The sequence below is a fragment of the Pongo abelii genome, chromosome 1, assembly GCF_028885655.2.
Source record: "Pongo abelii isolate AG06213 chromosome 1, NHGRI_mPonAbe1-v2.0_pri, whole genome shotgun sequence".
Lineage (NCBI taxonomy): Eukaryota > Metazoa > Chordata > Mammalia > Primates > Hominidae > Pongo > Pongo abelii.
In genome coordinates, this window is record NC_071985.2 from 198680422 (window position 1) to 198705322 (window position 24901).

General features: G+C 49.1%; 2 protein-coding genes across 5 annotated transcripts in view; both read left to right on the forward strand.

The window, feature by feature from the left end:
* DLGAP3 (DLG associated protein 3) overlaps window positions 1-5541 on the forward strand; it is a 68396-nt gene extending 62855 nt beyond the window's left edge. For both annotated transcript variants that reach the window (XM_024232653.3, XM_063713478.1), the window contains one exon: window positions 53-5541. In XM_024232653.3, the coding sequence (XP_024088421.1) occupies window positions 53-271 (219 nt within the window). In that variant the 3' untranslated portion in view covers window positions 272-5541. The remainder of the gene's footprint in view (window positions 1-52) is intronic.
* Window positions 5542-6028: 487 nt separating this feature from the next.
* SMIM12 (small integral membrane protein 12) lies at window positions 6029-12829 on the forward strand. 3 transcript variants are annotated; one of them, XM_002811079.6, is made up of 2 exons: window positions 6029-6680; window positions 10383-12829. In XM_002811079.6, exon 2 carries the CDS (start codon window positions 10388-10390, stop codon window positions 10664-10666), a length of 279 nt encoding a protein of 92 aa, XP_002811125.1. In that variant the 5' UTR covers window positions 6029-6680; window positions 10383-10387; the 3' UTR covers window positions 10667-12829. The 3 variants fall into 3 exon arrangements, with proteins under 3 accessions (XP_002811125.1, XP_054394014.1, XP_054394022.1); XM_054538039.2 differs by lacking the exon at window positions 6029-6680 and adding an exon at window positions 7263-7547; XM_054538047.2 differs by lacking the exon at window positions 6029-6680 and adding an exon at window positions 7578-8705.
* Window positions 12830-24901: the final 12072 nt, after the last annotated feature.

Genomic DNA, 24901 nt, shown 5'->3' on the forward strand with positions numbered 1-24901 from the left:
GGGTGTTGGGATGGTTCGGCGCCCCAGCTCAGCGCCGCCCTCTGCTCCGCAGGAGGAGAAGAAGGTCCCTCCGCCGATACCAAAGAAGCCCCTGCGGGGCCGGGGCGTGCCGGTGAAGGAGCGCTCCCTGGACTCCGTGGACCGGCAGCGGCAGGAAGCGCGCAAGCGGCTCCTGGCGGCCAAGCGCGCCGCTTCCTTCCGCCACAGCTCGGCCACCGAGAGCGCCGACAGCATAGAGATCTACATCCCCGAGGCCCAGACCAGGCTGTGACCGGTCCGGCCCGCCCAGCCCGGCCCGGGCCCGCGGTTCTCCACCCGTACTGTACACCCAGCGTCGAGGTCACTGTGAACGCGGGCCGCCCCGTGCGCCCGCCCCACCGGCACCGCACGCCCCGGCCCCCGGGCCCGTCACACTCTCGTGGGTTTTTTACCTTCCTGATCCCACGCGAAGGCGCCCGGGCTGGGCAGGGGGCCGTGCCTCTCCGCCCTGTGCCCCTCACCTGGATCCCCCGCCCACCTGGTCCGACGCTTTGTCCCCACCTCCTCCCCATGGGCACCATCTCTGCCATTCTTTCCCCCCACGGGCCAGGCCGGGCCGGGTCCCTCATCTGGGCTCTGCGTCCCCCCCCCCACCCCGCGGGGCTGGGCTTCGTGGGGATCAAGCTTCGTGGCTTTTTATGAAGAATCCCGAACCCTGCCTAGGAGCCCGCCCCACCCTCCGAGGGGCTCCATCCTCAGCCCTCTGCCCACTGGGCCCAGGGACCACAGTGGCTGGACCAACCCAGGACCAGGGCGCCTGGGCCTCTCCCCTTTCCCAGCGGCTGGGGAGGGGAGATGGGGGCTTCCCTTCACCACACCTGTGGCTGTTCCCACATCCCCTTGAATATCCCAGGAAAAATAAAACGGCAGAACTGCACTCGAGCCAGCTGCTCTCTCCAGAAGAGGCCACCTCCGTCCCGTGTGTGGGAGGACGAGGGTGAAGGGAGAAGGGACCGGGAGCCCACTCTCTTGGTTTGGAGACAGCAGGGGTTGCCTGAGCTCCTTCCAGGGATGGGCCAGCTGGTGGAAAGGAGATTCAGCCCCCTGATGCCCACAGTAAGGGCCTGGACCCTCCTGGAGGGGCCCAGGTGGGGTGAAGAGGGGGAGGGTGTCAAGCTCTCCGTTCTTCCTGTTTCGTTGTATCCCGTTCTGCCTCCCAGTACGCAGGGTTCCCCCAGAGAGGGAAGTCCGGAGCTCGCCGGGCACGCAGCATGTGCTCAATAAACCGGGAGTGTGGTTATTGTTAGGTATTGACAAATAATTGGTTTCCCTTCCCCTAGGGGCACAATGTTCCTTCTGCTCCAGTCATTCCTGATCAGCAGCAGAAAAACTTCAGTCCTGCCGCATTTTCTGATGCCTCCTATGGGTGGCCACCTTGGTGGAGGCTGGGGTGGGGGAAGAGGAAGTACAAAGAACAGAGCTCTCCTGGGAAGCTAAATGGCAACCAGAACCTAGTATCGATGGCTTTATTGAGTGGTCAGTGTGGGTCAGGCAAGGGGTGAGTGCTTTACATGAATGTGGCTGGTCCTTACAATAGAAGAGAAAGCCAAAGCTCAGGGCAGGTTACACGACCTGTCTGAGGTCACAGGACTAAATGTGGTGGACCCAGGTCTAATGCCAAATCATGAGCTTATAGCTTTGCAGGCTTCTTAGACCAGAGAGGGCTGATGGCAGTCTCCATCCAGAAAGCCCCTTGCCACTCCTTGAGCAGTCCTTTGGGTTGGTGTGTCACCTCCAGGCAGGAGGAAAAGCCTTCAGGATTGGCTGCTTTTCTGGGCCACACTGGGTCAGCTAATTCTTCTCATTCATTTATTCAGCAGACATTTATCACTTTCAGGCGCCACAGGAATAGCCCTGAACAAGATGTAGTTTCTACCCTTAATGGAGCTTATGGTCATATGGGAAAAACAGACAAATAAGCAAGCAGTTAAAATACAGGAGTGAGTGCCAGAAAGATGATTAGAGATTAGCTGCTGAAGGAGGGCCAGGGCTGGGAAGAATGTTCCAAGATCAGGGAACAGCTGTGCAAAGGCTTGGAAGAGGAAGAGACATTGGGAGCACAGAGACTTGATTATATCAGTGTTTGGGTCTCACTGAGGCAGTTGGCCTGGGTCTTGTGGGCTGTAGGGAGCCATAGAAGGGTTTTGAACAGAGGAGTGGCATGAACGTTTTATAGACTGGATTGGTAGACAACTTCGGAAAAGCAAGAGATGGTCCACATACACACATGAACCTGGAAGGTGAGGAGGGCTCTAATGTGATCTGAATTCCCAAAAGCAGTCAGTTTGGAGGTGATCCCATACAGACTCCTGGGCCTGGTCCAAGACTTAGTGAATAGACTCTGCCCTCGAATAAGGTTTTAACAAGTGCTTCACAAGATTCTGAGCAGCCAGCTTTGGGAAAACTTAAATTGGATGACTGTCCAAAGGTCTCCAGTAGAAGGGATGGGTCAGTTTACCTCTCTGAGATTGTTTTATCATCTCTAAAATTGGGGGCATGGGTGAGGTTTGAACTCAGAGCAATGCTGTAAAACAGATATTGTTTTCACCCCCATTTACAGATGAGGAAACGAGCTTGGAGAGGTTTAAACAGCTTACCTCAAACCATGAAGCCAGGAAGTGGCTGAGTCTGAGTTTAACCTTTACATTTATACAGCATTTTATGGGTCTGTGACTTTATTCATAGAGTTTTCTATGTCTGGTGTGGATGAGTCTCCTTTGGTTCTTGTGGCCTAGGTAGTTATGCTGAGCCCCATAGATAGTGAAAGATTAGGTCCAGTCCTTTTGCTTGAGTTGCTTACAGTCTGGCCATGGCCAGCATATAAACAGAAAGTTATGGTGCAAAGGGAGACCTGTTCTCCCAGAGGGGCCAAGGGATTGAGAGGAGAGAGCCTCTAGCAACCGGGGTGTTTTAGTCCATTTTGTGCTGCTATAACAGAATACCACAGACTGGGTAACTTATAATGAACAGGTATTTATTGGCTCACAGTTCTGGGTGCTGGGGAATTCAGTGTCAAGGTGCTGGCAACTTGTGAGGGCCTTCTTCCTGTGTCATCCCATGGCAGGTGAGAGGGCAAGAGAGGGCTAGAGGGAGTTGAACTTGCCCTTTTATAAGGGCATCAATCCACCCATGAGAGTGCAGCCCTCATGGCCTAATAACCTCTTAAAGGTCCCACCTCTTAATACTTACAATGACAAATTTCAGTGTAAGTTTTGGAAGGTACAACCATAGCACAGGCAGTCTGGGAAAGCCTTCTGCCTTGTGAGTTGGATCTTGCAGGATGAATTAGCATTTTGTAGTCAAGGAAGAGAAGGGAGAAATTCATTTCCGGCCAAGGGACCAACCTGGGCAAAGCCATGGAAGCACATGTGTGTTGGGAATGAAAGCATAGGCTGGAGAGGGTGACCGGTTATGGTGCTGTGGAGGGCGTGGAGGAGATACGGCCAGAAGGAACCCATAGAGTTGGGGGTGGGGGGCTAAGATGGAAACCTCATAATTTTATTTGAAAGATAAAACTACGGCCAAAAGAAAGGAAATGGACTGGAGGGGGCAACAAGACAGCAGGGAGACCATTCAGGGAACTGCTAAAGTGGTCCAGGTAAGAGATAATGATGTTGACTTTGAGAGACATTTAGGAGGCATACGTGCCGTAAGCTGGATCTGGAGAATAATGCAAAGATGGGACACCTTGAAGGTGTCACTCAGATTTCTGGCTTAATGAATAATGCCACGAATGGACATAGGACATTACAGAAGGAGCAATACAGTTGGGAAATACTTAACATGTCAATAACCATTTACTGAGCACTGAGAAGGTGCAAACTACTATGCCAAGCACTTTATACACATTTAGGTGATTTAATACTCACAGCAACCCTAGGAGTGGGTACTATTATTGTCTTTTTTTAAAAACAAAGAGTGTAAATAGCTTTTCTGAGATAAGCAGACAAGAGTCAGGATTTGAACCCATGGCTATCTGATTTCTAAGTGTATGCTCCTGAGCCCCTCAGCAATTCTGCTTGAGGGAACTGCTAGCCATGACTCAAGACTCAGCTCAAGGCCTGGTTCCTCTAGGGAGCCTTCCCTGAATCTTCCTGGCTGGGCTGAAGATCCTCCTCTGTGCTGCGTGTGTATACTTCTGTCATCACATTTCTTACATTCTATTGACATTTTGTAGACCCATCTGTTTCTTTAGTCAGAGAACTCTGGAGGCAGGTTGGTCCCAGTCATTTTTGCATCCCCAATGCCTAGCACATGATTGGCTGACCAAATGCCAGCTACTCTGGGCAGTTCTGTTCCCTTCTCCTCTCCACATATTCAGTTAGTGAACAGGTTCTGCTAACAATGGTCTCCTAAATATTTATTTGTACTGTTGGGGCTCAGAAAGCGATACCCCAAAGACTGGCACTTTGACATGCTGAAAGGCCTTCGAAGCTGCCTCAGAATCAAGGTCCCTCTAACCTTCTCTCCCAAGTATAGGGAGGCACTCTCTCTAGAATTTCCTAATCTGATCAAGAAAACGTCTTTCCAAAAGAAACAAAATTGCCTTCCTCCCCTCTCCGAAATCTCATCTATCTCAGAAAAGAAGACTGAGGAAGGCAACTACACCTGGATGGATTTTTCACAAGATGATGCCTGCTTCTCGGGCTCATTCAAATTCTAAAGAGAATCATTTACGAGTTAATTTCTGTCCATTTTTTCGCCCTAAGAATCATCTGTTGCCCTCAGAAGAATTGTCTATATTCTCCATCTCTCCCCTTCCCCTATGAAAAAGAGTGTATACGCTTCTGTACCCCATTGGGTTATTGGGTAATCGTTCTCCTGTGACCCTTCCCTTCCCACCCCCTTGCCCCCTGCCCCGTGCTATGCACGTTAAAATAAAATTTTGTATGTCTTTTCTCCTATTAATCTGCCTTTTGTCAGTTGATTTTCAGTGAACCTTGGCCCCTACAATACTGTTCCCTTTTCTCCATCTTCACTGCCAGTGCTTAGCTTTGAGCTGTTTGAGATAATAGAGGAAGGGTGTCTAATGTGATAAGCAGTCTATGTATGAGGCTTCCTCTGGAGGTGACCCTTAAGCTTGAAAATTGTGCCAGAGCACAATCTGGCATAGTAAAGAAAGGTGGGAAGGGCACTACATGGCCAGGCATGGTGGCTCATGCCTGTAATCCCAGCACTTTGGGAGGCTGAGGCGGGCAGATTGCTTGAGCTCAGGAGTCCGAGACCAGCCTGAGCAACATGGTGAAACCCAGTCTCTACAAAAAGTACAAAAATTAGCCAGGCCTGGTGGTGTGCATCTGTGGTCCCAGCTACTCAGAAGGCTGAAGCGGGAGGATCACTTGAGCCCAGGAGGTTGAGGCTGCAGTGAGCTATGATTGTGCCGCCACTGCACTCCAGCCTGGGCGACAGAGCGAGATATTGTTAAAAAAAAAAAAAAAAAAAAAGCGGCCAGGCGCAGTGGCTCATGCCCGTAATCCCAGCACTTTGGGAGGCCGATGCAGGCGGATCACCTGAGGTCGGGAGTTCGAGACCAGCCTCACCGACATGGAGAAACCCCTTCTCTATTAAAAATACAAAATTAGCCGGGCGTGGTGGCACATGCCTGTGATCCCAGCTACTCGGGAGGCTGAGGCAGGGGAATCGCTTGAACCTGGGAGGCGGAGGTTGCGGTGAGCCGAGATCACGCCATTGCACTCCAGCCCGGGCAACAAGAGTGAAACTGAAAAAAAAAAAAAAAAGGTGGGAAGGTAGATGAAAAAGCATCAATAAGGCACCGAGGTATGAAACAGTGTGGTCTGCCGGGTTTAGTATGTGCGAGCAAAATAAATAGGCAGGCTGAGATTAGTGGGATGAGGGTGGGAAGGGCCTTGTGGGAGCATTAACAAGCTTGAGCTTTGGGACTTTTCTGTATATGATGAAATTGATGTCTGTATAGGGTACAGTGGGGACACAGAGGAGGAAGTGAATACTTGTACCCAAGAGGTCATGTAAGACTTAGGTTTTACTATATTTGAATTATTTTTACACTAACAATAGCCACATTTATTTCCCTGCTGGCTGTGTGCCTGCCACAGTACTTTAAAAATATTATCTCATCCAACTCTCACACCATCCTTGCGAAATGGGTGTTATTACCTCTACACAGAAGGGGAAGGGAAGCTCAGACAGGTTAATAATGTTCCCAAGGTCACTAGAAAGCTAGCCCGGATCCCAAGAGGTCTTAAAGCACTAAATTATAATCTTCTAAGAAGAGCTTCTTGAGGTCAGGGATCATGTCTTTTGTTTTTGCGTGCCCAGACCTAGGTCTTAGAAGACGCCTAATAAACATCAGTTGAAAAAAATGACTGGATGATCTTTCACTTTTTCCACGCAGAAAGCACGTGGCGACATCACTGAGAAACCTCCCGGCCAACAGAGGGCGCGACGTCCATTTCAGCGCAGTGGGGCCCAGTTGCGGACGCCTAGCTTCCTTTCGTCTTCTGGCTAAAGTTCAGCCAATCCCTGCGCTCCGAGAGAGCCGGCGGCCAGTGGGCAGGGTCACAGGGCAAGGTCCCGCGGGTCGCTGGGAGCGGCGACTTCCGTGCTCCCGGCGAGCGGGCGGAGAGCGGGGGCCGCACTGGGGAGTGTGGGCTGGGCCGCAGGTGAGCGCGCGGTCCAGGCGAGCAGGTCGAGTCAGCCCAGGCCAGCAACCTTTGAGTTACGGGAGGAGTGATCGCTAGGGTCCACCCCGGTCCCGGCCAGATCTGCCAGCCCCACTCTCTGGCGGGTGATCTGGTGCCAAGTCTGGGAGCCCAGGTAGCCCTCCGCAGACAGGGCTTCTCGGCACCTCAATGAGGACGGACAATGATGAGGCCGTGAATGAGGTGGGCTAGGGACAGGGGACCGGGAGCCTCACAGAAGGGAGAAGGGTAGCCATTTGGATGGACCCTCACCTCACTTGCGCTCCCATTCCTGGACTGCGCTCGAGTGACTGTCAGGGTTAATTCTTCCGCCTTCTCAGGCTTCCTGTGTCCTTGTTAGCAGTTCTTGAATTTCGGACTACGGCTTCTGGCCTCGTTGGGCCTCCGGGCCCCCGCACTGGGGCAGGTTTCCCAGCAGCCCAGTTGACCTTTACCGGATGCTTTTGGCAGACGTCCTCCATGCCGGGCTGGAAATATGCGTCACAGTGTTTTTCAGACACTTTTGCCTCTTTCATTGTGATACCCTGCCTGGGGACGACTATGATGGAGTCTTTAGGTTTTTGTAATCAGCAAAGGCATCTGTTATGCTCCTGCCACCTTTTCGGGGAGAGTGGGTGGAGGATGTTGTGATTTTACACCAGGGAGTTGTTTGGGCTGTCATTCATTCGTTCAGCAGACCTTTTTTGGGCACTCTGCCAGGCAGGGTGGGAGAGGTGCCTGGATGGATAGGGCATAATTGGGCCAGACAGACATGGTTCTTAGCCTTTTGGAGCTTAAAGTGTCTTGAGAAACGCAGACAGGGTAAGCCAGCATCGTGCCTGACACAAAGTAAGTGGTTATAAGTGTCGAATAAAGGAATGAATTGACTTATTTGGGAATGATTAGAATGTGAGCAGGACGGTAGCGAGAGACTTTATGCTGCATGTGAGAGATAGTTGTGAACTCATGCTCGATATGTTTTAAGACAGGTTTGGAAATCTGAACGGACAGTTGATATTTAGGGAAGCATTTACTTATACAGAGGACTTGCTTTAAAGGTGGAAGTAAAATGGAGAAGTATTAGGTTTGGGATTCTTCGGAGGTGCCTCTTTTAACTATTACTATGTCTCTGAATTTCACAAATCCCTGAGTACAGTCTCAGAGTTTGGGAAAAGGAAAGCTCTTCTAGGTAATGAAATGCCAGGCTGATGGGAAAAAACTGTAGGAAGCTCTCCCTAAGTCCAGGATTTGGACAGAAACCGTATACCTCTGCAGTGTGTTCTTCCCACTAGAAAGAGTGTAGGCTTTGAAATTGGAGAGGCCTGGGTTCAAAATCAGTGGCTCTATCACTTCTAGTGATCTTGGATAAGTTAACATAATGTCTGTGAGCCTTTGTGGCCTTAACAAGAGTCTGGGCTAATAATTCCTACATCATAGAGGTGTTATGAAGATCAAATGATGATTAGTGTGTAAATTGTCATCATAGTGCCTGGTGCTAAGACGATAAGGGGTGGGAGTCTTGGAGATGCTGCAATTTTTTTTTTTTTTTTGATTTCATGATGCTGCCTTATTGCAGGGGTCCTCAACCCCCTGGGCCACAGACCGGTGGTGGTCTTCAGCTCATTAGAAACTGGGCTGCACAGCAGGAGGTGAGCGGTGGGCGAGCTGGCAAGCATTACCGCCTGAGCTCCACCTTCTGATAGATCAGCAGCGGCATTAGATTCTCACAGGAGTGCAAACCCTATTGTGAACTGCGCATGCGAGAGATCTAGGTTGTGTGCTCCTTATGAGAATCTAATGCCTGATGATCTGAGCTGGAACAGTTTCATCCCGAAACCATCCCTCTCTAACCCCCATCCGTGGAAAAATTGTCTTCCATGAAACTGGTCCCTGGTGCCAAATATAGATTGGGGACCGCTGCCTTATAGTGTTACGTCCAGAGAACACTGGGATTCCTTCAAAGAGAATTGGAACCAAAGAGAGAGGGGGAGAATCATCTTATCCTTGGTGAGGTTTCGATTGTTCACTTTAGATCAGAGATAGTAGTGTTGGAGAAATACCTACGGGGGCATAAACAGAAAGATCTTTTAGTGGATACTGTTGGGCAAGTCTCTTAACCCTCTGATAGTGGGTTATGTATCTACCTCATATGGTGGACATGAGGATTGAGACGGTGAGTGTATATGAAGCACCTAGCCCAAGGCCTGGCATGTAAGTGTTCAATAAATGGTAGCTGTGTTATTATAACTGTGAATGATCTTTGATAATTGATAATGGTAATAATCATTTGAGATGGAATTGGCCATTAGAGTGATCCAATTGGTGTGTTTTTACATTACTTTGGTATTGCCCTACTTCATTTCAGGAGGCCCTGAGGCCATTCCACTCCGCTACCCGCCCCACCCTGCCCCACCCCGCCCCCCGGGCTTGTACAGTGGTTTTTCACAGAAAATCTTCAAGTTCTGCGGTATCCAGAGTATGTATAATGATTTGTGATATTTTCAGGAGCTTTTTATGTAAATACGAAGGTATGGGTTTGGTGGAAGATAGGATTTTTTTTTTTTCTTGAGATGGAGTTTCGTTCTGCCGCCCAGGCTGGAGTGCAGTGGCTTGATCTTAGCTCACTGCAACCTCCGCCTCCCAGGTTCAAGTGATTCTCCTGCCTCAGCCTCCTGAGTAATGGGGATTACAAGCCTCCCAAAGTTCTGGGATTACAGATGTGAGCCACTGTCTTTAGCCAAGATAGGATATTTTGAAAGTGGTTTAGTCAGCAGATTTGTAAAGTATAGGTTTGTCCCATTGTTAGAAAAGCCAGGTTCAGAATAAGATAAAACCATTATCTATTTACCTAAAATCCAGAATAATTAGGTAATGCATTATGTATTTGACTGTTTAAATATGCTCGTTATGCTTTACATGAGGAAAAGGAACGACTTTTCATATCGTGCAGCCAGGAGATTGATCGTAGAATTGTGCGTCATGGGGAAAAGGTGGCTGGCTGTGCTCATGGAGAAATCTCATAGAGCAGAGAAAGGCATCTTTTTCCCTTCTTGAAATGTTGGCAGACTAGGTCCTGGGGTCAACAATAGGCTTGAAGCTCTATTAGGTTAAGGCTCAGAGGTCCTCTTGTGGGGGACATTGTCATATATTGGTGCACACTTGTCAAAGAGTACAGTCCATAAAATGGAGAGCCTTCCTTCTTCCCTAACAATGGAATCTTTTGAAATTTCCTAGATTATATCAGGGATCCACCTCTCGCATTGCTCTGCACGGGGGTGGGTGCTCAGTAAATTGTGCCAGGCTGGCCAGGTGTGGTGGCTCACGCCTGTAATTCCAGCACTTTGGGAGGCCAAGGTGGGTGAATCACGAGGTCAAGAGTTCAAGACCAGCCTGACCAACATGGTGAAACCCTGTCTCTACTAAAAAAATACAAAAATTAGCTGTAATCCCAGCTACTTGGGAGGCTGAGGCAGATAATTGCTTGAACCTGGGAGGTGGAGGGTGTGGTGAGCTGAGATCGCACCATTGCACTCCAGCCTGGGCGACAGAGCAAGACTCTGTCTCAAAAAAAAAAAAAAAAAAATTGTGCCAGGCTGCCTGGTAAGTGGAGAGCCCTAGTGGGTTGCTCTTATTTGGTGGGAGATGATGCTGGGTTCTCTAATGCTGCCTTATGCTCTTCCGCAGATGTCATGTGGCCTGTGTTTTGGACCGTGGTTCGTACCTATGCTCCTTATGTCACATTCCCTGTTGCCTTCGTGGTCGGGGCTGTGGGCTACCACCTGGAATGGTTCATCAGGGGAAAGGACCCCCAGCCCGTGGAGGAGGAAAAGAGCATCTCAGAGCGCCGGGAGGATCGCAAGCTGGATGAGCTTCTAGGCAAGGACCACACGCAGGTGGTGAGCCTTAAGGACAAGCTAGAATTTGCCCCGAAAGCTGTGCTGAACAGAAACCGCCCAGAGAAGAATTAATGGAGGACACAGGGCCCTATGGTCCTACTGTAGGCGGTGACTTGTCCTGCTACCATGTTGACAGAGCCCCAGAACCCACATCTGATTGGCTTTGTTGCTTATTCTGGCCCCTCCCACACCACACAGCCACACAAATACTGGCTGCTCCTTGATGGCCAGGCAGACCCAGCAGCAGCCGAGGGGCCAGTGAAGAGGAAGGCCGCATCTGTTGTGTGGTGGCCACAAGCACTCAGGCATCTGAGTTTACTGGTGCACTGCTGGGAGAAGAGTTAAGAGATGAACATTGGCTGTCAATCTCTGCGGGCAGGCGGTTTGGCCTCTAGTGGGAATGGCTGGGATTTGGGCGTTGCCTTTAGGAGGGATACCTGCATGTCTAGTTCCAGTCTGCACTGGAAAGAATTCAAATATGCACCTGGCTCCCTTCACTATTTTGCCCTATCCTTTGTGCTCATTCTTACTGAAATCTGTCTTGTCAGCTCAGGAATGGGATTCCCCCGGGAAGGAAAGCATTTTTCTGTTCTGGGAAGCCCAGACTGTTCACTTTGGGGCAGGGACGAATATGTGCCTCGTGAATTTGCTTGAAAACAGTCACCGTCTTCTACCCCCATCACTGTATAGTGAAAAACCTGATTAAAGTGGTATCTGAGAACCATAATGATCGAATCTTATCATCCAGATGGTATTTGGGGGTCTTCTTAGGAGTTAGGCAAGTACAGGCATTTTAGAGCAGGATAACATTGGTATTAAAGCGTGCCAAAGAGCCCTGGAAACTGCTTTACTAGTGCGGTTCCACTGAACCCTGGAGGCGCAGATTCCCAGGAACATTTTTACCATTATTACAACTGGCTGTAGCACCTTCAAGTCTAAATGGAAGTAGACCTCACATACGCACACATAGATGCCTTTCCCTATAAAAGTATATACGCACATTCAAGAAAATTTGGTAGGGATTTTAAAAAGGTCACCCATGTTCCCAGCTCGTTAATAACAACCATTAACATTTTGTTGTCTTTTACTAATTCTCTGCATAGGTTTTAAAGATAGTTATCATTACTGTACATTTAATTTTATATACTTTTCTCACTATTATCATTTTTCCACTTTATATGGTCATCATAATTGGTTTTTTGGAGACAGGGTCTCACTGTCACACAGGCTGGAGTGCAGTACAATCACGGCTCAGTGCAACCTTGACCTCCTGGGCTCAAGTGATCCTCCCACTTCAGCTCCTCAAGTAGATGGGACTACAAGAGTATGCCACTATGCCCAGCTAATTTTTAAATTTTTTTGTAAAACCAGGTCTCACTATGTTGCCCAGGCTGGTCTCAAACTCCTGGGCTCAAGTGATCCTCCGGCCTTGGCCTGTAGTTTCTTTTTTTTTTGGAGATGGAATTTCATTCTGTCACCCAGACTGGAATGCAGTGGCGTGATCTTGGCTCACTGCAACCTCTGCCTCCTGGGTTCAAGCGATTCTCCTACTTCAGCTCCCTAAGTAGCTGGGATTACAGGCGTGTGCCATCATGCCTGGCTAGTTTTTGTGTTTTTAGTAAAGACAGGGGTTTCACCATCTTGGCCAGGCTGGTCTCGAACTCCTGACCTCAAGCGATCCCGTCTGCCTTGGCCTCCCAAAGTGCTGGGATTACAGGTGTGAGACACCATGCTTGGCGGTCTGTAGTTTTTTGTTGTTGTTGTTGTTTTAAATATGGAGTCTCGCTGTATTGCCCAGGCTGGAGTGCAGTGGCGTGATCTTGGCTCACTGCAACCTCCACCTCTTGGGTTCAAGCGATTCTCCTGCCTCAGCCTCCTGAGTAGCTGGGATTACAGGTGCGTGCCACCACGCCCGGCTAATTTTTGTATTTTTAGTAGAGACAGGGTTTCACCATGTTGGTCAGGCTGGTCTCAAACTTCTGACCTTGTGATCTGCCCTCCTTGGCCTCCTAAAGTGCTGGGATTACAGGCAAGAGCCACCGTGCCTGGCTGTAGTTGTTTTTAATAGCAACATAATTGTCTATCAAGTGGGAGTATGGCATAAGTTTATCCTGGACAATTTCCATATTGCTGGACATTTGAATTATTTCTGGTTGTTCACTCATTTACATACTGCAATGAATATCTTATATGAAGCTTTTCCTGCGTTTTGGAATAAACAGTAAAAATAGTAAATGTCATTTTGGATGAAATGGGATAAATGAGCAGTTTTGAGGATCTCATGCATAACACCAAATGTCTTTCCAAAAGGGCTCTAGGAGTTTCTACTAAATGTTACCACTTAAGACGTTGCTGGTAAGGCTGTGAGGGGAGTAAAAGCAGAGGGCAGGAAGAAGCATAAGAAGCTGTTGCCTCTTATGCCTCTTATGAAGCCGACTGATGTTTAACTAAAGTCAGCAAAGGGCAGTAGTGAGCATTTGGTGAATTAATCTGCCTCTAAAAGGGAGTGGGTATTGGCCCTGCTTCTTAGGTTCTCTCTCCTGAGGCCTGATGGTGTTCACAGGTGGGTGAGGGTGGAGTTCCTGAACAGTTAGAGGTGCCAGCTGTGAAGAGGTGCCAGCTGGAGGTGCCTTCCAGGACCTGGTGGTGACCTGAGAGGAGGGAGCAGGTCGAGTCGTTGGCTTCTTCTAGGTCCCTGAGGCCTGGTGGGAATGTGGAAATGAGCTGCTGTTGCTTCCCAGGGAACAAATCCAATGGAACTTGGGGAGAGACTGTCAGCTACCAAGTAAGGAGATTTCTGGTTCTGGCTGCAGGTTCTGGCTGATGAGCAGGCCTCATCGGCACACCAGTGCTGCCACCCTATGGCAGTCCTGGGCATTACCAAGCCTGCAATCACTTCCCTGGGCTAAACCAAACACTGGTGCTGACAGAGGTCAGGTGACAAATGAGCCACCACGCTGGCAGAAAGTACAGACCTGCCGAAAGGGGGCAGTGGCCACTCACCTTCCAATCTGCTGCTCATCCAGTGGTACTAGATTTTTGAATTTTTCTAAAAGATGTTCTAAGAGCTCCAGAGGGGGTTAAAAAAAAAAATTGAAAAGACGCTAGAAATTCAGGGTTTTTTTGGTGTGTGTAACCTTCTGATTTTTAAATGTTGATAATTCATTATACAAAATTCTAAGCATGCTATCATACCCGTGGGGTTAATTTGACCCAGTGGCTGCCAGTTTGTGACCTCTCAAACTGCCCCCTCCTTCTGATGACACCTAAGAAATATGGTTGTTGTTTTTTTTTGTTTTTTTTTTGCGATCTAACAACTTGTTACAAATATTAGATCCCAGAATTGGTTTCCCTCAAAACACTTTTGGGCATCCTGTACAAAGGCAGCTTAATAACCTAAGAAAAATGTGAGGATGGAAAGCCTACAGAAATAATAGCAAACATATTTCCCATGGACATTTTTGAATTTTCAGATCTTTTAAAATATCCCTGTCACCGCCCGTTGGCCTCCACTCGGTGTCTGGTCGAGAGAGCCCTATCTTTGGGAATACAGGTGGCTCCCTTCTTCCAGTCTCACTTTGATTGTGCCCCCTTTTAAATTCTTTCCTTTCCAAGGGCACGTCGTCACTGAATTTCTTCCTCTAGCAAGTCTATTAGTATTCTCAGCTAGATCTTTCTTTCCCACAGGCTGGCTGAAAGCAGCCATTGCGGTGGCTGTAAGATAGTATATGTGTTCTTGCCTCTGCTCAGGTGACATTAGATAGCAAGGTTTATGTGGATGTGGGTATAGACAGGTCAGGGTTGCTGGGATGAACCAAGGTGCAGACTGGTTTTCTTCCATGCTTGCTGATTCACCTTGGAGGCATGTGACCCTCTTTTTGACTGGCCTTCCGGTCACAGTTCACTGAAACACACGAGTGAGTGGACGTGCTTGGGGCTTTTTGCTCCCCCCCTTCCCCCCGTCTCTTCCCAGCCCGGTGATGGTGGTGGCTTTAGTATAGGGTCCTGTCCGAGCACGGCAGGAATCACTTCTCTCCCTGCAGCAGTTCAGTGGCTGGTGCTTTTCCACTCTTTCTAGACCCTTTCCTGTGCCTGTTGCTGTGTTAGCACAAGTCGGCTGGGCAGCTGCCAGAACAAGCCTGCCAGGGAGCCTTTTGACTCTGGTCAGCTCCCCAGGGCTCCAGGCTGGTGGGACTGCCGCTGAATGAAACATCATGGAATTAGCCTTGCCAAAGTCTGGGTTGGGAGCCAGGCAGTGAAAATGTAAAAGCCCCTCCGTCTTGCCTCACTTTTCCTTTTCTATTTTGCTTTAGATCTCTAAGTACTTGTAGGGTAGGGAGCCAGGGCAGTGTAGCAGAGGAAAAATAAAGTGAATTCTAGAGTCTGACAGACTTGAGTTATGAATACTGCCTCAACAATTAACTGGATGACCTTGGGCAAGTCACTTAGCCCTTCTGAACCTCAGTATCCTCACCTGTAAAATAGGGGTAAGAATTTTTGTTGGGTTGTTGTGAGGATGAGGTAATTATGTAAGGTTCTTAGCATAGTGACTATGCTAAGAACTTTACATACATTGTCACAGACTATGCTAAAACTTTACATACATTACCTCATCCTCACAACAACCAGTAGGTACTCAGTAAATGTTAGCAGCTTTAATTGTATTGCAGGAAGAACCTACGTTTCCTGCAATAGTTGTGTGTATCCTTGTGACCCTGGTGAGGTGGGGATCTAGGGGAGAGAGCAGCCTTGGCTGAGGGACAGCAGGGACCCTCATAGACCTGGTGGTTGAGAGCTGCTTAGAGATATTTCACAGAAAGAACTGGCTTGCATAAGAACCAAGAAGCACAAGCTGGTCAGGAGATTGCAGGCTTCGCACCTGCCTTAGTGGTAGTTCCATCAGTGCAGTCTGCAAAGTCAGAGGGAAGCAGATTGGCCAGAATGCCCAGGAGGTCACAGATCAGGAGAATTGGGAGAGGAAAGGGCCTTGGACTTGGAGGCAAGAGATCTGAGTGGTGACCTGGGGTGTGCCGCTTCACCTCTACTGGCCTTGGTTTCCCTGCGAAATGGGGAACGTGTTCCCTGCTGATCGTGTGAAAAGAGTGAGAAAACCAGTTTAGAGTGCTCTGAAAACATGCAAGTGCTAGATATTACAGACCAGTAAAACCTCCTTTATCTAGTTGGGATGGCAGCCAGTCTGAATAAAATACAAATACATGTGCTATTATTTCTTTCCTGTACACAGCCTATTTTATAGTATTTGCTAAGTAGAAGTCTTTAGGGGAATCAGTTTGAAGAGTGAAGAGTCATTAGTAACTGGCGTATCAGTTTTCATCCTGTTCCAGCAGTGCCTCTGGTACTTAAAAAACAGTTTATTCTTTTTGAATTAAACTTGTTAACATCAATTATCTGTTAATCAGATCCTTTTTACATAATACAAAAGTAAACCCTGGTTTTGTTTTTTGTTAACAAATGCCAAATGGGCCCTTCTAATTATTCAGATTTAAAAAAATCTTTACTAGCGCCCCAGCAGGGGCAGCTTTTCCATCTAGAAGAATCCAAAGTCCTTAGGGCCCTTATTCCCTCTCTCACTGCCTAGTTTCTTCACTTCCGACTCCCGCTGCAATTCCATTTCTGCTTCTCTGAGCCTAAGCTGCTAAGTGCAGCTGGAGTAATTTGCATAACCATCTCGCCCGGCCCTCTTCCTTCATGGGTTGTGGACGCAACAGAGTCTGCAACACTTCAAGGTAATCTTTTTTTTTTGAGATGGAGTCTCGCTTTGTCACCCAGGCTGGAGTGCAGTGACATGATCTCGGCTCACTGCAAGCTCCGCCTCCCGGGTTCATGCCATTCTCCTGCCTCAGCCTCCCGAGTAGCTGGGACTACAGGTGCCCGCCACCATGCCTGGCTAATTTTTTGTATTTTTTTTAGTAGAGTTGGCGTTTCACCGTGTTAGCCAGGATGGTCTCGATCTCCTGACCTTGTGATCTGCCCGCCTCGGCCTCCCAAAGTGCTGGGATTACAGGTGTGAGCCACCGTGCCCGGCCAAGGTAATCTTTTTTTAATCCAAGCTCCTCGAGGCTCCCAACCCCATCCCTGTGCCCTTTGTTGCTCTTTACTGCTTGCTCTCTGCCTCCACCAATACAGTGGTGAGGGCATTTTGGTTCAAAGTCTTTGTAATTGCAAATCTTATATACTGGTCATATTGTCGCTTTTTGCAGTACACAACATTCTCTTCATGGGATTCTCCCTTGACATCACCACATCTCAGTTTCCTTTTCCAGCTCTCCTGCCCCTGTTCCCTCCTGTTCTAATGTGTTTTTCCAGCTTCATTCGTGCCTCTGTTTTCTTGCTGGACAGTCTTAGCTTCATCTGTGGCTTCACCCGCCCAGTGGCGATGACTCTCAAATGTGTATCTCTAGTTCTGAATTTCCCCCTAAGTTCTAGATCATTATCCAAAACAGCATACCACCCATCTCTGTCTAGATTTACCATATAATATAATGGTTGAAATGTTGACCTGGGTTTGAAGCCTAACTCTGTAATCTAGCTGTGTGACTAGAGAAGTTATTTAAATTTTCTGAACATCATCTGTAAAATGGGGCTAATTCTGCCTACTTCACAGAGTGGTGACATTGACATAATGTTTACGTTTATAAGACACCTAGTGCAGTGTCTGGCAGAGTCTCTTCCCTCTGTCCTGTTGTTCAGGTTGTTTTTGATCTTGCTCCTCCTCCCTCCCATGGATTCCATCACTCAGCCGTGGTGGCCACTTCTACATCTGAAATCCATCCTTTGTTTTCCGCCTTACTCCCCTGCTTTTGGTCCTCTTCATTCCTTGCCTAAGCTTTTGGTCTCTTCCTGAAAATTCTCCCCATTTCTGCCAGCATTTTCTTTCTAAAGACCTTCCTGGCTCCTCGCCTACAGGAAACAAATGAAAGGCGCTTGCATGTCATGCAAGCTCTTTCACCATCGTGCCCCCGCCCACCTCCTTAGCTTCATCTCTCATTGTTCCCCATGATAAAACCTAATTTTTGCCACATCTTGAATATGTTATGCCCATTTAAACTTTTGAGACCTCCATGTGCCCTACACATCGTGCCTCCCTGGTACTTCCCTCACTGGCTGCCTGGTAACTAGCAAACTCCTAGTTACACTATAGGATTTAGCATGCGGGGCCACCTGCAGTTTTCTTAAGCACAGATTGTCTTTCCTGCTCCGCCTCTCTAGCCCTGTGTTCATTCTTCCACTGCAAGAATGTTGTTACAAGGCACTGGGATTGGTGTGTGTCTGTATCCCCCCTAGACTGTGAGTTCCTTGAGGGCAGGGACCAATTCTTACTCCTCTGCCCCTTGCAGAGTGCCTCACAAATCATTGTCAATAAATGTTGAATGAATTAAGAGGTCCTGGAGTGTGATTCTGGGATGGAGCAAGTACTGGGGCTGGGTGTGGGGACAGGTCTCTTAGAAGGATAGGGAGCAGGGCCGCCAGGTGTGTGCTTTGAGGTGCCTGGCAGCTTAGAGCTAATGGCAGCTGTGTTTTGCTACAGCGTTACCTTCCCCAAGGCTGGTAATGGGATGAACCAAAAGAAACTACTGACTTAATTTTCTAGGGGACTGGGGCTTGGGCAGAAGGCTGCATTTTCCTCCTGGGTAGGACCTGGATCAGGATAGCCCATGATGAATTTGACCCTGATGACTCTATAGTGGGGAACAATGTCCTCAGGAAAGCATTCAGGAAACCCTTCGTGTAGTAGTGATCAAAGCTCTGGAGCAGCTCAGCAGGGTGGATGGGAAAACTCCAAGGAATCCAGCAAGGCCCTGGGTCTGAGCCCAGGGATCCTCTTAATGCACTTACCAGGTGGAGCTCTCCAACAGCCTCTCGGCAGACCCTTGGACCAACCCTTTGGTTTGAGGAATCCTGGGAAGGGGTGAGAATGGCTTCCTGGAGATCCTGTGGGAGCCACTGCTTCTGGAGTGTCTCTGTTTTATCTCCATTTTCCCCTTCATGCCTTCCCTCTAGCCACGTGCCTGAGAGGGTGGGGTGGGCTGGTAGGTGAAGCCTGTAAGCATTGAAAATAGAGATGGGGAAGGCTCTGGTTTCCCCACCTCCTCAAGAAGCAGACTATAAACCTTCTTGTATTTATATGAAACCCTCTTTCCACTTGTCTGTCATTCCTAAGGAGTTCAAATAAAAGAGAGAAAATCACCGATTCTTCTTCTGCCCCTGGAGTGGGAAATGGCTCCCCCAAGATAATGGGATTCTTAGCAGAGCTGGCCCTGTGGCCGCCCCATGCCCCCTCCCTTTCCCAGCTTGCACCTTGTCATCATGCCAAACCAAGGTCAGCTTCTGGCCTGCAGTTTGCTTGAGTTGACGATGAGGGGAAACCCTCTTGGGTGCCTGCGGGACGTAGGGCATAGCCACAGCCCCTCTGGCTGGTGGCTCATGTGACTTACCTCTGATGAAGGTTGCAGTCTGCTTTTCCTGCCCCCTCCCAGTTTTGTTTGCCTAGCACACAGACCAAAGATCAACTCTTGGGGTACCTCTGCCCCTTTGATCCTCTTCAAGCTGTTTTCCCCACGTGCGGGAGGGTAGGAGGTCACAGTCTTTCCCACAGATGCGAGTCCTGTGTGTTTATAATTTGGTTGATTGGTGACAAGGTGGATTGTTCAGCTGCTATTGTCCCTAAAGCCCTGTCCTTGGCTGGCTCTCACCTCACTGATACATGCTGGGGCCTTGATGGGCTCAGACCCCACCCCACCCCACCTCCCACCCTGCAATCCGCTCTCCTCAAGAAGCTCAGCTCTGGAGCTAGACTGCTCCCATTCAAAGCCCAGCACTGCCTCTTACAGCTGCAGTCCTTTGGCAAGCTTCTTCTTAGTGTCTTCTGTGTCAAATGGGGCTAATGTATGACTTATAAGGTTATTGCGAGGATTCAAGGAAAACACACCAAAGCATCTGAAACAGTGGCTCACATATAGTTAGCACTAGGAAAAGTTGGTTATTGTGATTAGGAGTATTTTTTCCATTCTGTGCATTTAGCCACACTTCAGGACCCTGATTTCTCTCTGGGCTCTAAGAGGGGGTGCCTGAGTGTAGTGGGGAAACTGAGGCCTACAGTAGCCCTGTGGCTGACAGCTGGGGAACCATGAGGGTACCCTGATCCTCAGCCCTGAGGCCTGTTGGCTGTGCTGTTTGTGGCTTCTCTGCCCCTGTCTCACTGTCCCCGCTCTGAGTCCCCAGGCCTTTCCTGGACTGCCTTGGTGTCTTGTAGCAATTCCAACCTGCACACAGCCTTGGTTGGCTCACTGATTGGCCTTCAGGCAGATAGAGATTTCTGGAGGAGGCTGGAGAAGCTGAGGGTTGATTGAGGGTGGCACTGAGCTGAGGGGACCCTGCCCAGGCTACTGTGGCTCTTGGGAGTGTGTTGGAGGGGGTCCCCCAGACTCTTGCTCATGATCCCCAGACAGGGGAAGTGTCTTAGTTTGTCAGGGCTGCCGTAATGAAACACCACAGAGTGGCTCACCAACCTCAGAGACTTATTTTCTCACAGTTCTGGAGGCTGGAAGTCCAAGATCAAGGTGCCAACTTGATTGGGTTTTCCTGAGGCCTCTCTCTCTGGCTTGCAGGTGGGCACCCTTTTGCTGCCTGTTTACATGGGTATCTCTCTGTGCCTGTGCACTCCTGGTGTATCCAAATTTCCTCTTAAAAAGACACCATCAGGTTAGATTAGGGCCCACCCTAATGGCCACATTTTAACTTAATCTTATCTTTAAAAGCCTATCTCCAAATACAGTCATATTATGAAGAAATACGAAGTTTAGGACTTCAACATATGAATCTTGTGGGAACACATTTCAGCAGTAACAGAAAGACAGACGGCAGCAGCATGAAGCGGGCTGCTGCCGCTGGGGAAACCTCTGCACAGGAGAGTGGCGGCAGCCAGAGCCTTTAATGGGGAGGCGCTCAGCCTACCCTGGGGAGAGGCTGGTGCTGGGTCTTCCTCCCTCTCTCCCACAAGAGGCCTTAGAGTGAGAACTAAACGCCTGAGGCCGGAAGGCTCTGTGAGCTGATTATCCCTGTGGTCTCTGGGGTGAAGGAACAGTCAGCAGGCCCCAGGCACTGTCCCGTCCTTCCCCTGCCTTATCAGAGCCTCGACTCCCTTCCGCCTCTAGGCTGTGACCCAGGCTCTCCCCATGAGCAGTGACTTTGAAGGGGGTAACACCGCCACCTTTGTTTTAGCTGAGCTCTGCAGCTCTCCACATACCCCACCTGGCAGGGAGTGGTTTAGAAATAGCACTGAGAGTTCAAACATCACTTCTATTATTTTTTCCAGGAGATTTACTTGTCTGACTGAGTTGGTTTAGGCTGATATTCTAGTAAAGGCTTTCCTCTCTGAGTGCATGTGTTTTCTGATAAAAGCTGAGGGCGGGTGGGGAAGTGGCTCAGAAACTTTCTGGAAGTCAGAATTGGCCACAGATGACAAGTAAGTGCTTTGCCTGGCCCTGGAGCCCACCTCCCCATCAGTCTTTCACGCAACCCCATTAGGTGGGCTAGAGATCATCTCAGGGTCCTCTGATGGTGCACTGCCCTCCCCCAGCATCCTACATCTCCCTCTGGGGTCAGTAGTTCTGGGTCTCTCACGGCCTCTTGTCCCCCCAGGCCCAGAAGCTAGCATTGGAGGGGCAGGAAGGATGGATGCTTTAGGTCCAGCCACCTGCTGCCTTCTGCCCAGCCAGGTCCACAGAGTCCTAGGATTGCAGAGGTTCCCTGGCTTCTTGGAAAAGGGCTAGAAGGCAGCCACCCTGCTTTTCCTGTGGACTTCATTAGTCTTGGGAACCCAAGGCAGGCAAATCCCAGAAAAGAAGAGAAGGAAAACTGTGCTCACTGAGCTCCTTTAGGCTAAGTGTTGGGCCGGATGCTTCTGATATCTCATTTAATCCTCTCAAGAGCCCTGCAAAGCAGGGGTTGTTTTCTCCATTTTATAGATGGGGAAACTGAGACTCAGGGGCTAAGTAACTGAATCGCATGTTGAGCGAGTGGTTGTGCTGGGAGCGAAGCCTAGGTCTGCAGGCTTTGGAGCTCTGGTCTACCTCCATGAAGCTGGCTGTTCCTCCCAGCTTCACTGTGCCCTTGGCCTTTCTTCCCCTTGGACAGTGGAGGGTGGAGGGTGGGAAAGTCAGTGGGGGCTTCCTCCCCTCCTCTTTCCTTTCATCTCCAGAGACCTCTTTGTTTTGCCTGATTCCTGGACACACTGGGCTCAGGGCTCCTGACTGACTGGGCTGCAGCTCTCAGATCTCCAATGACTAGGAGGGAATGAATGGGTTGTCACCTCTTGACCTGTATCCCCCACCCCCACTATGTCTCCTACCCCAGCAACCACAATGGCCTGAGGCTAATTCAGTGCCGTCATTGTTGACCGTGGAGAACAATGCTCAGAGACAGGCTGCTGGCAGTACTGGGTGCAGCCACCTGCTCCTCTCCAGCACTGTTTCTCCCATGCTAGGAAGTTGGGAGATGACTTTCCATGTGTGAGATATGAGGGTCCTGAGAGGAGGTGTGAGAGGAGGGAGCAAACGGTAATCTCCCCATTCCCCCATATCCAAACCATTTCCCAGTGCCAAGCAAGGCTGTGGGTACTATGGGCTTCCTCTTACTAGGCTGTGGGTCACATGGCTCCCCCCTCACTAGCTGTGAGACCCTGGGCAAAGTCACTTAGCTTCTCTGTGTCCTAGTCTTTAATATAGGGATTTACTACCTCCTTCACCAAGTAATTTGAGGGGAAAGCTCTTAGCATAGTGCATCATTCCATAGAAGACATCAGTTCTCCCTCTTGCCCCTGCTTTCCTGGTAATTGGCAGGTGTGCTTGATCTTTTGGGGCAGCTTGTGCTGGGAGGCAAGGTGCTGTGGGAAGGCACAACCTGGGAGAGCCTTTCCTGAGTCCAGCTGGAGCCAGAGATAAAGGAGGCCTCCCTGCTTCCCCAGCTCTCTTGCTTCACTTTGCTTTTTGTAACACGGAGGAAGCTGAAGGCATTGTGATTATCGGCTCCGGGAAGATAAACTTGAAGGGTGACTTAATGAGCATTTGTAAACCTATCGAAGGTTATCATTCAGGGCAGAGTGACCAGCGGACACGTGGAAATGGGTTTAGTATGCAGTAAACGTATGTGAGTAGACATGAGAAAGCCTTTCCCAGCAGGAGAAGGCCTGGGAACTTGGAAGGGGGGGTCGGGGGTGAGACTGAGGAAGCCTGTAAAACCTTTAAAAATAGGTCATTTTGTTCTGACTGGGCTTGGGTGGGGTTTGGTTAAGAGGTGAAGGGACAGGTCAGAGACCAGCCAGGAATTCACCCTTGAATGAGAAGTCAGGTGAGACTGGCTGGTAGCATCCTTAGGCAAACAGGGTTGCATTTTATAGGGGAGCCTGGGCTAGGGGGTAGACAGGGAAACCCTGCCTCTGTACCCGCCCCCAGCTTTGCCTTGCTGTATTTTCAGAGACAGCACAGGAAGTGGGCCTTCACAATGTCAGGATACAGGAAGCTATCGGACTATTGAAGGCCACTTCCTGTGAGCTGGTCATTCACATACGTTTGTCACCGGCTATCAGGCCTTTTGGGCTCTGCCATTGTCTGGAGGGGCTGCAAAAGACTAGGGGCTGCCAGCAGAGGCTTTTGGACACAGAATACACTATTGTGCTGAACTGGCAGCACCCCATGGTGTGGGGAGGAAAGTGGTGGGTAAGAAAGGGGACGCCTGGCTCTCATTGTCATTGGTTGCACAATGGGGTTGGGGGTTGGGTGCTCTCCTGCTCATGGGAGCCTGAACTTCTGGGAGATGAGATGGCTACACAGAAGCCTGGCTTTAGGCATGATACCAGAGTGAGCTGGAAAGGAGGTCCATCACTTTATTAGCAGTGATGGGCTTTCTAGATCTCTGCCATTGGCCAGGGTGACATAGCATGGGCTTAGAGTCAGGCAAACCTAGATTTCGAAGTCATACCTCACTGCTATCAATGGTGCAACTTTTGCGCATATACCACCCTACCCCTCTGAGCTTTAGTCCTGCTCCTGTAAAATGAGGATAGTAAGAGCTGACTCATAGGGATGATCATTGCTTGAAATAATCTGTTGAAGTCTTTAGCTTGGTACCTGGCACTTATTAGATGTCTAAGAAATATGAGTTCCTTCTCCATCCTCATCTCCTTCCCTTCTAGCTCACTTCTGACCCTACTGCCTGGTCTGCCAGTGAGCAAGTGAATTAGTGAGTGCAGGGGTATGAGGAGATATTTTAATATCAGCCCAAACAAAGCATTACTTCTGCCTTTTTTTTTTAATGCCAAGAATATCAAATAGACCGTTAATTATCTGCACTAATGGATGGCACAGTCACAGATGATTTTTTCTGGCCATGTGCCTTTGGCCTTATGTGTGAATCTGGGTGTGTCTGATTTCTGGAAGTTCACATCAATGCAGTTGTAACAGGGCAGACCTGTTCTGGAGGAGACGAGTTAGAGAACTGTCTAGCAGCCCATGAATTTGACCTGCTCAACTCTGAGACCCACCGGTGCCAGGAAGAGGCCACTCTCTTTCTCAGCTCCCTGATAGGTGGAAAACCATGCACTTTGGAGGCAGACACTTGGATTCAGATCTTGACTCTGGCCCTAACTAATGGTGTGACAAGGAAAGTTATTTGACTTCTTTGAGTCTCTGTCTCTTTACTTATAATCTGAGCTTAATCATATTTACTTTGCAGGTCTCTGTGAAGATAAAATAAGGTAATGCACATGCTCCTCACGTAGTCATGTTTTCCTTCCATTTCTTTCCCTTCTGCTCTTGTCTCTGTCACTCAGCCCTACCCTGAGCAGAGATCCTTTTCTAATCATTGCTGGTGTACAGATATAGTTAAGTGTTTGGACTTGAGGATCCTACTGCCCTACAGCATAGGAGAACCAGGACTCTGTTCATTGTGGTAGCCATTAGCCACATGTGACTATTTAAAGTAAAATGAACAAAAATGAAAAATTAGCTCCTCACTAGCCACACGTGGCTAGTGGCTATTGTATTAGACAGTGGGGACAGACATTTCTATCATTGCAGAATGTCCTATTGGATAGTGCTGAGCGAGAGGGTGTGATAGAACCATGGAACCTGATAAGTGGAAGGAAATAAATTAATGAGGAAAAAGGAGTTGGGTGGCCGAGAACTGAGAGAAATATTGTCCCTCTATTTGGAGCGTCTATGGGGTTTGGACTCTTGATGTTGGTTCTCTTCTTCCATTGATGGAGTTAATCCAGTGCACACTTGGTCT

Excerpts from the sequence above, each read along its gene's own strand:
- SMIM12 (XM_054538039.2), top strand. The coding sequence starts at position 7,304 with ATGCTCCTGCCACCTTTTCGGGGAGAGTGGGTGGAGGATGTTGTGATT. Across the intron at positions 7,548-10,382 it reads AGCATCGTGCCTGACACAAA|ATGTCATGTGGCCTGTGTTT; the intron begins GTAAGTGGTTAT and ends GCTCTTCCGCAG.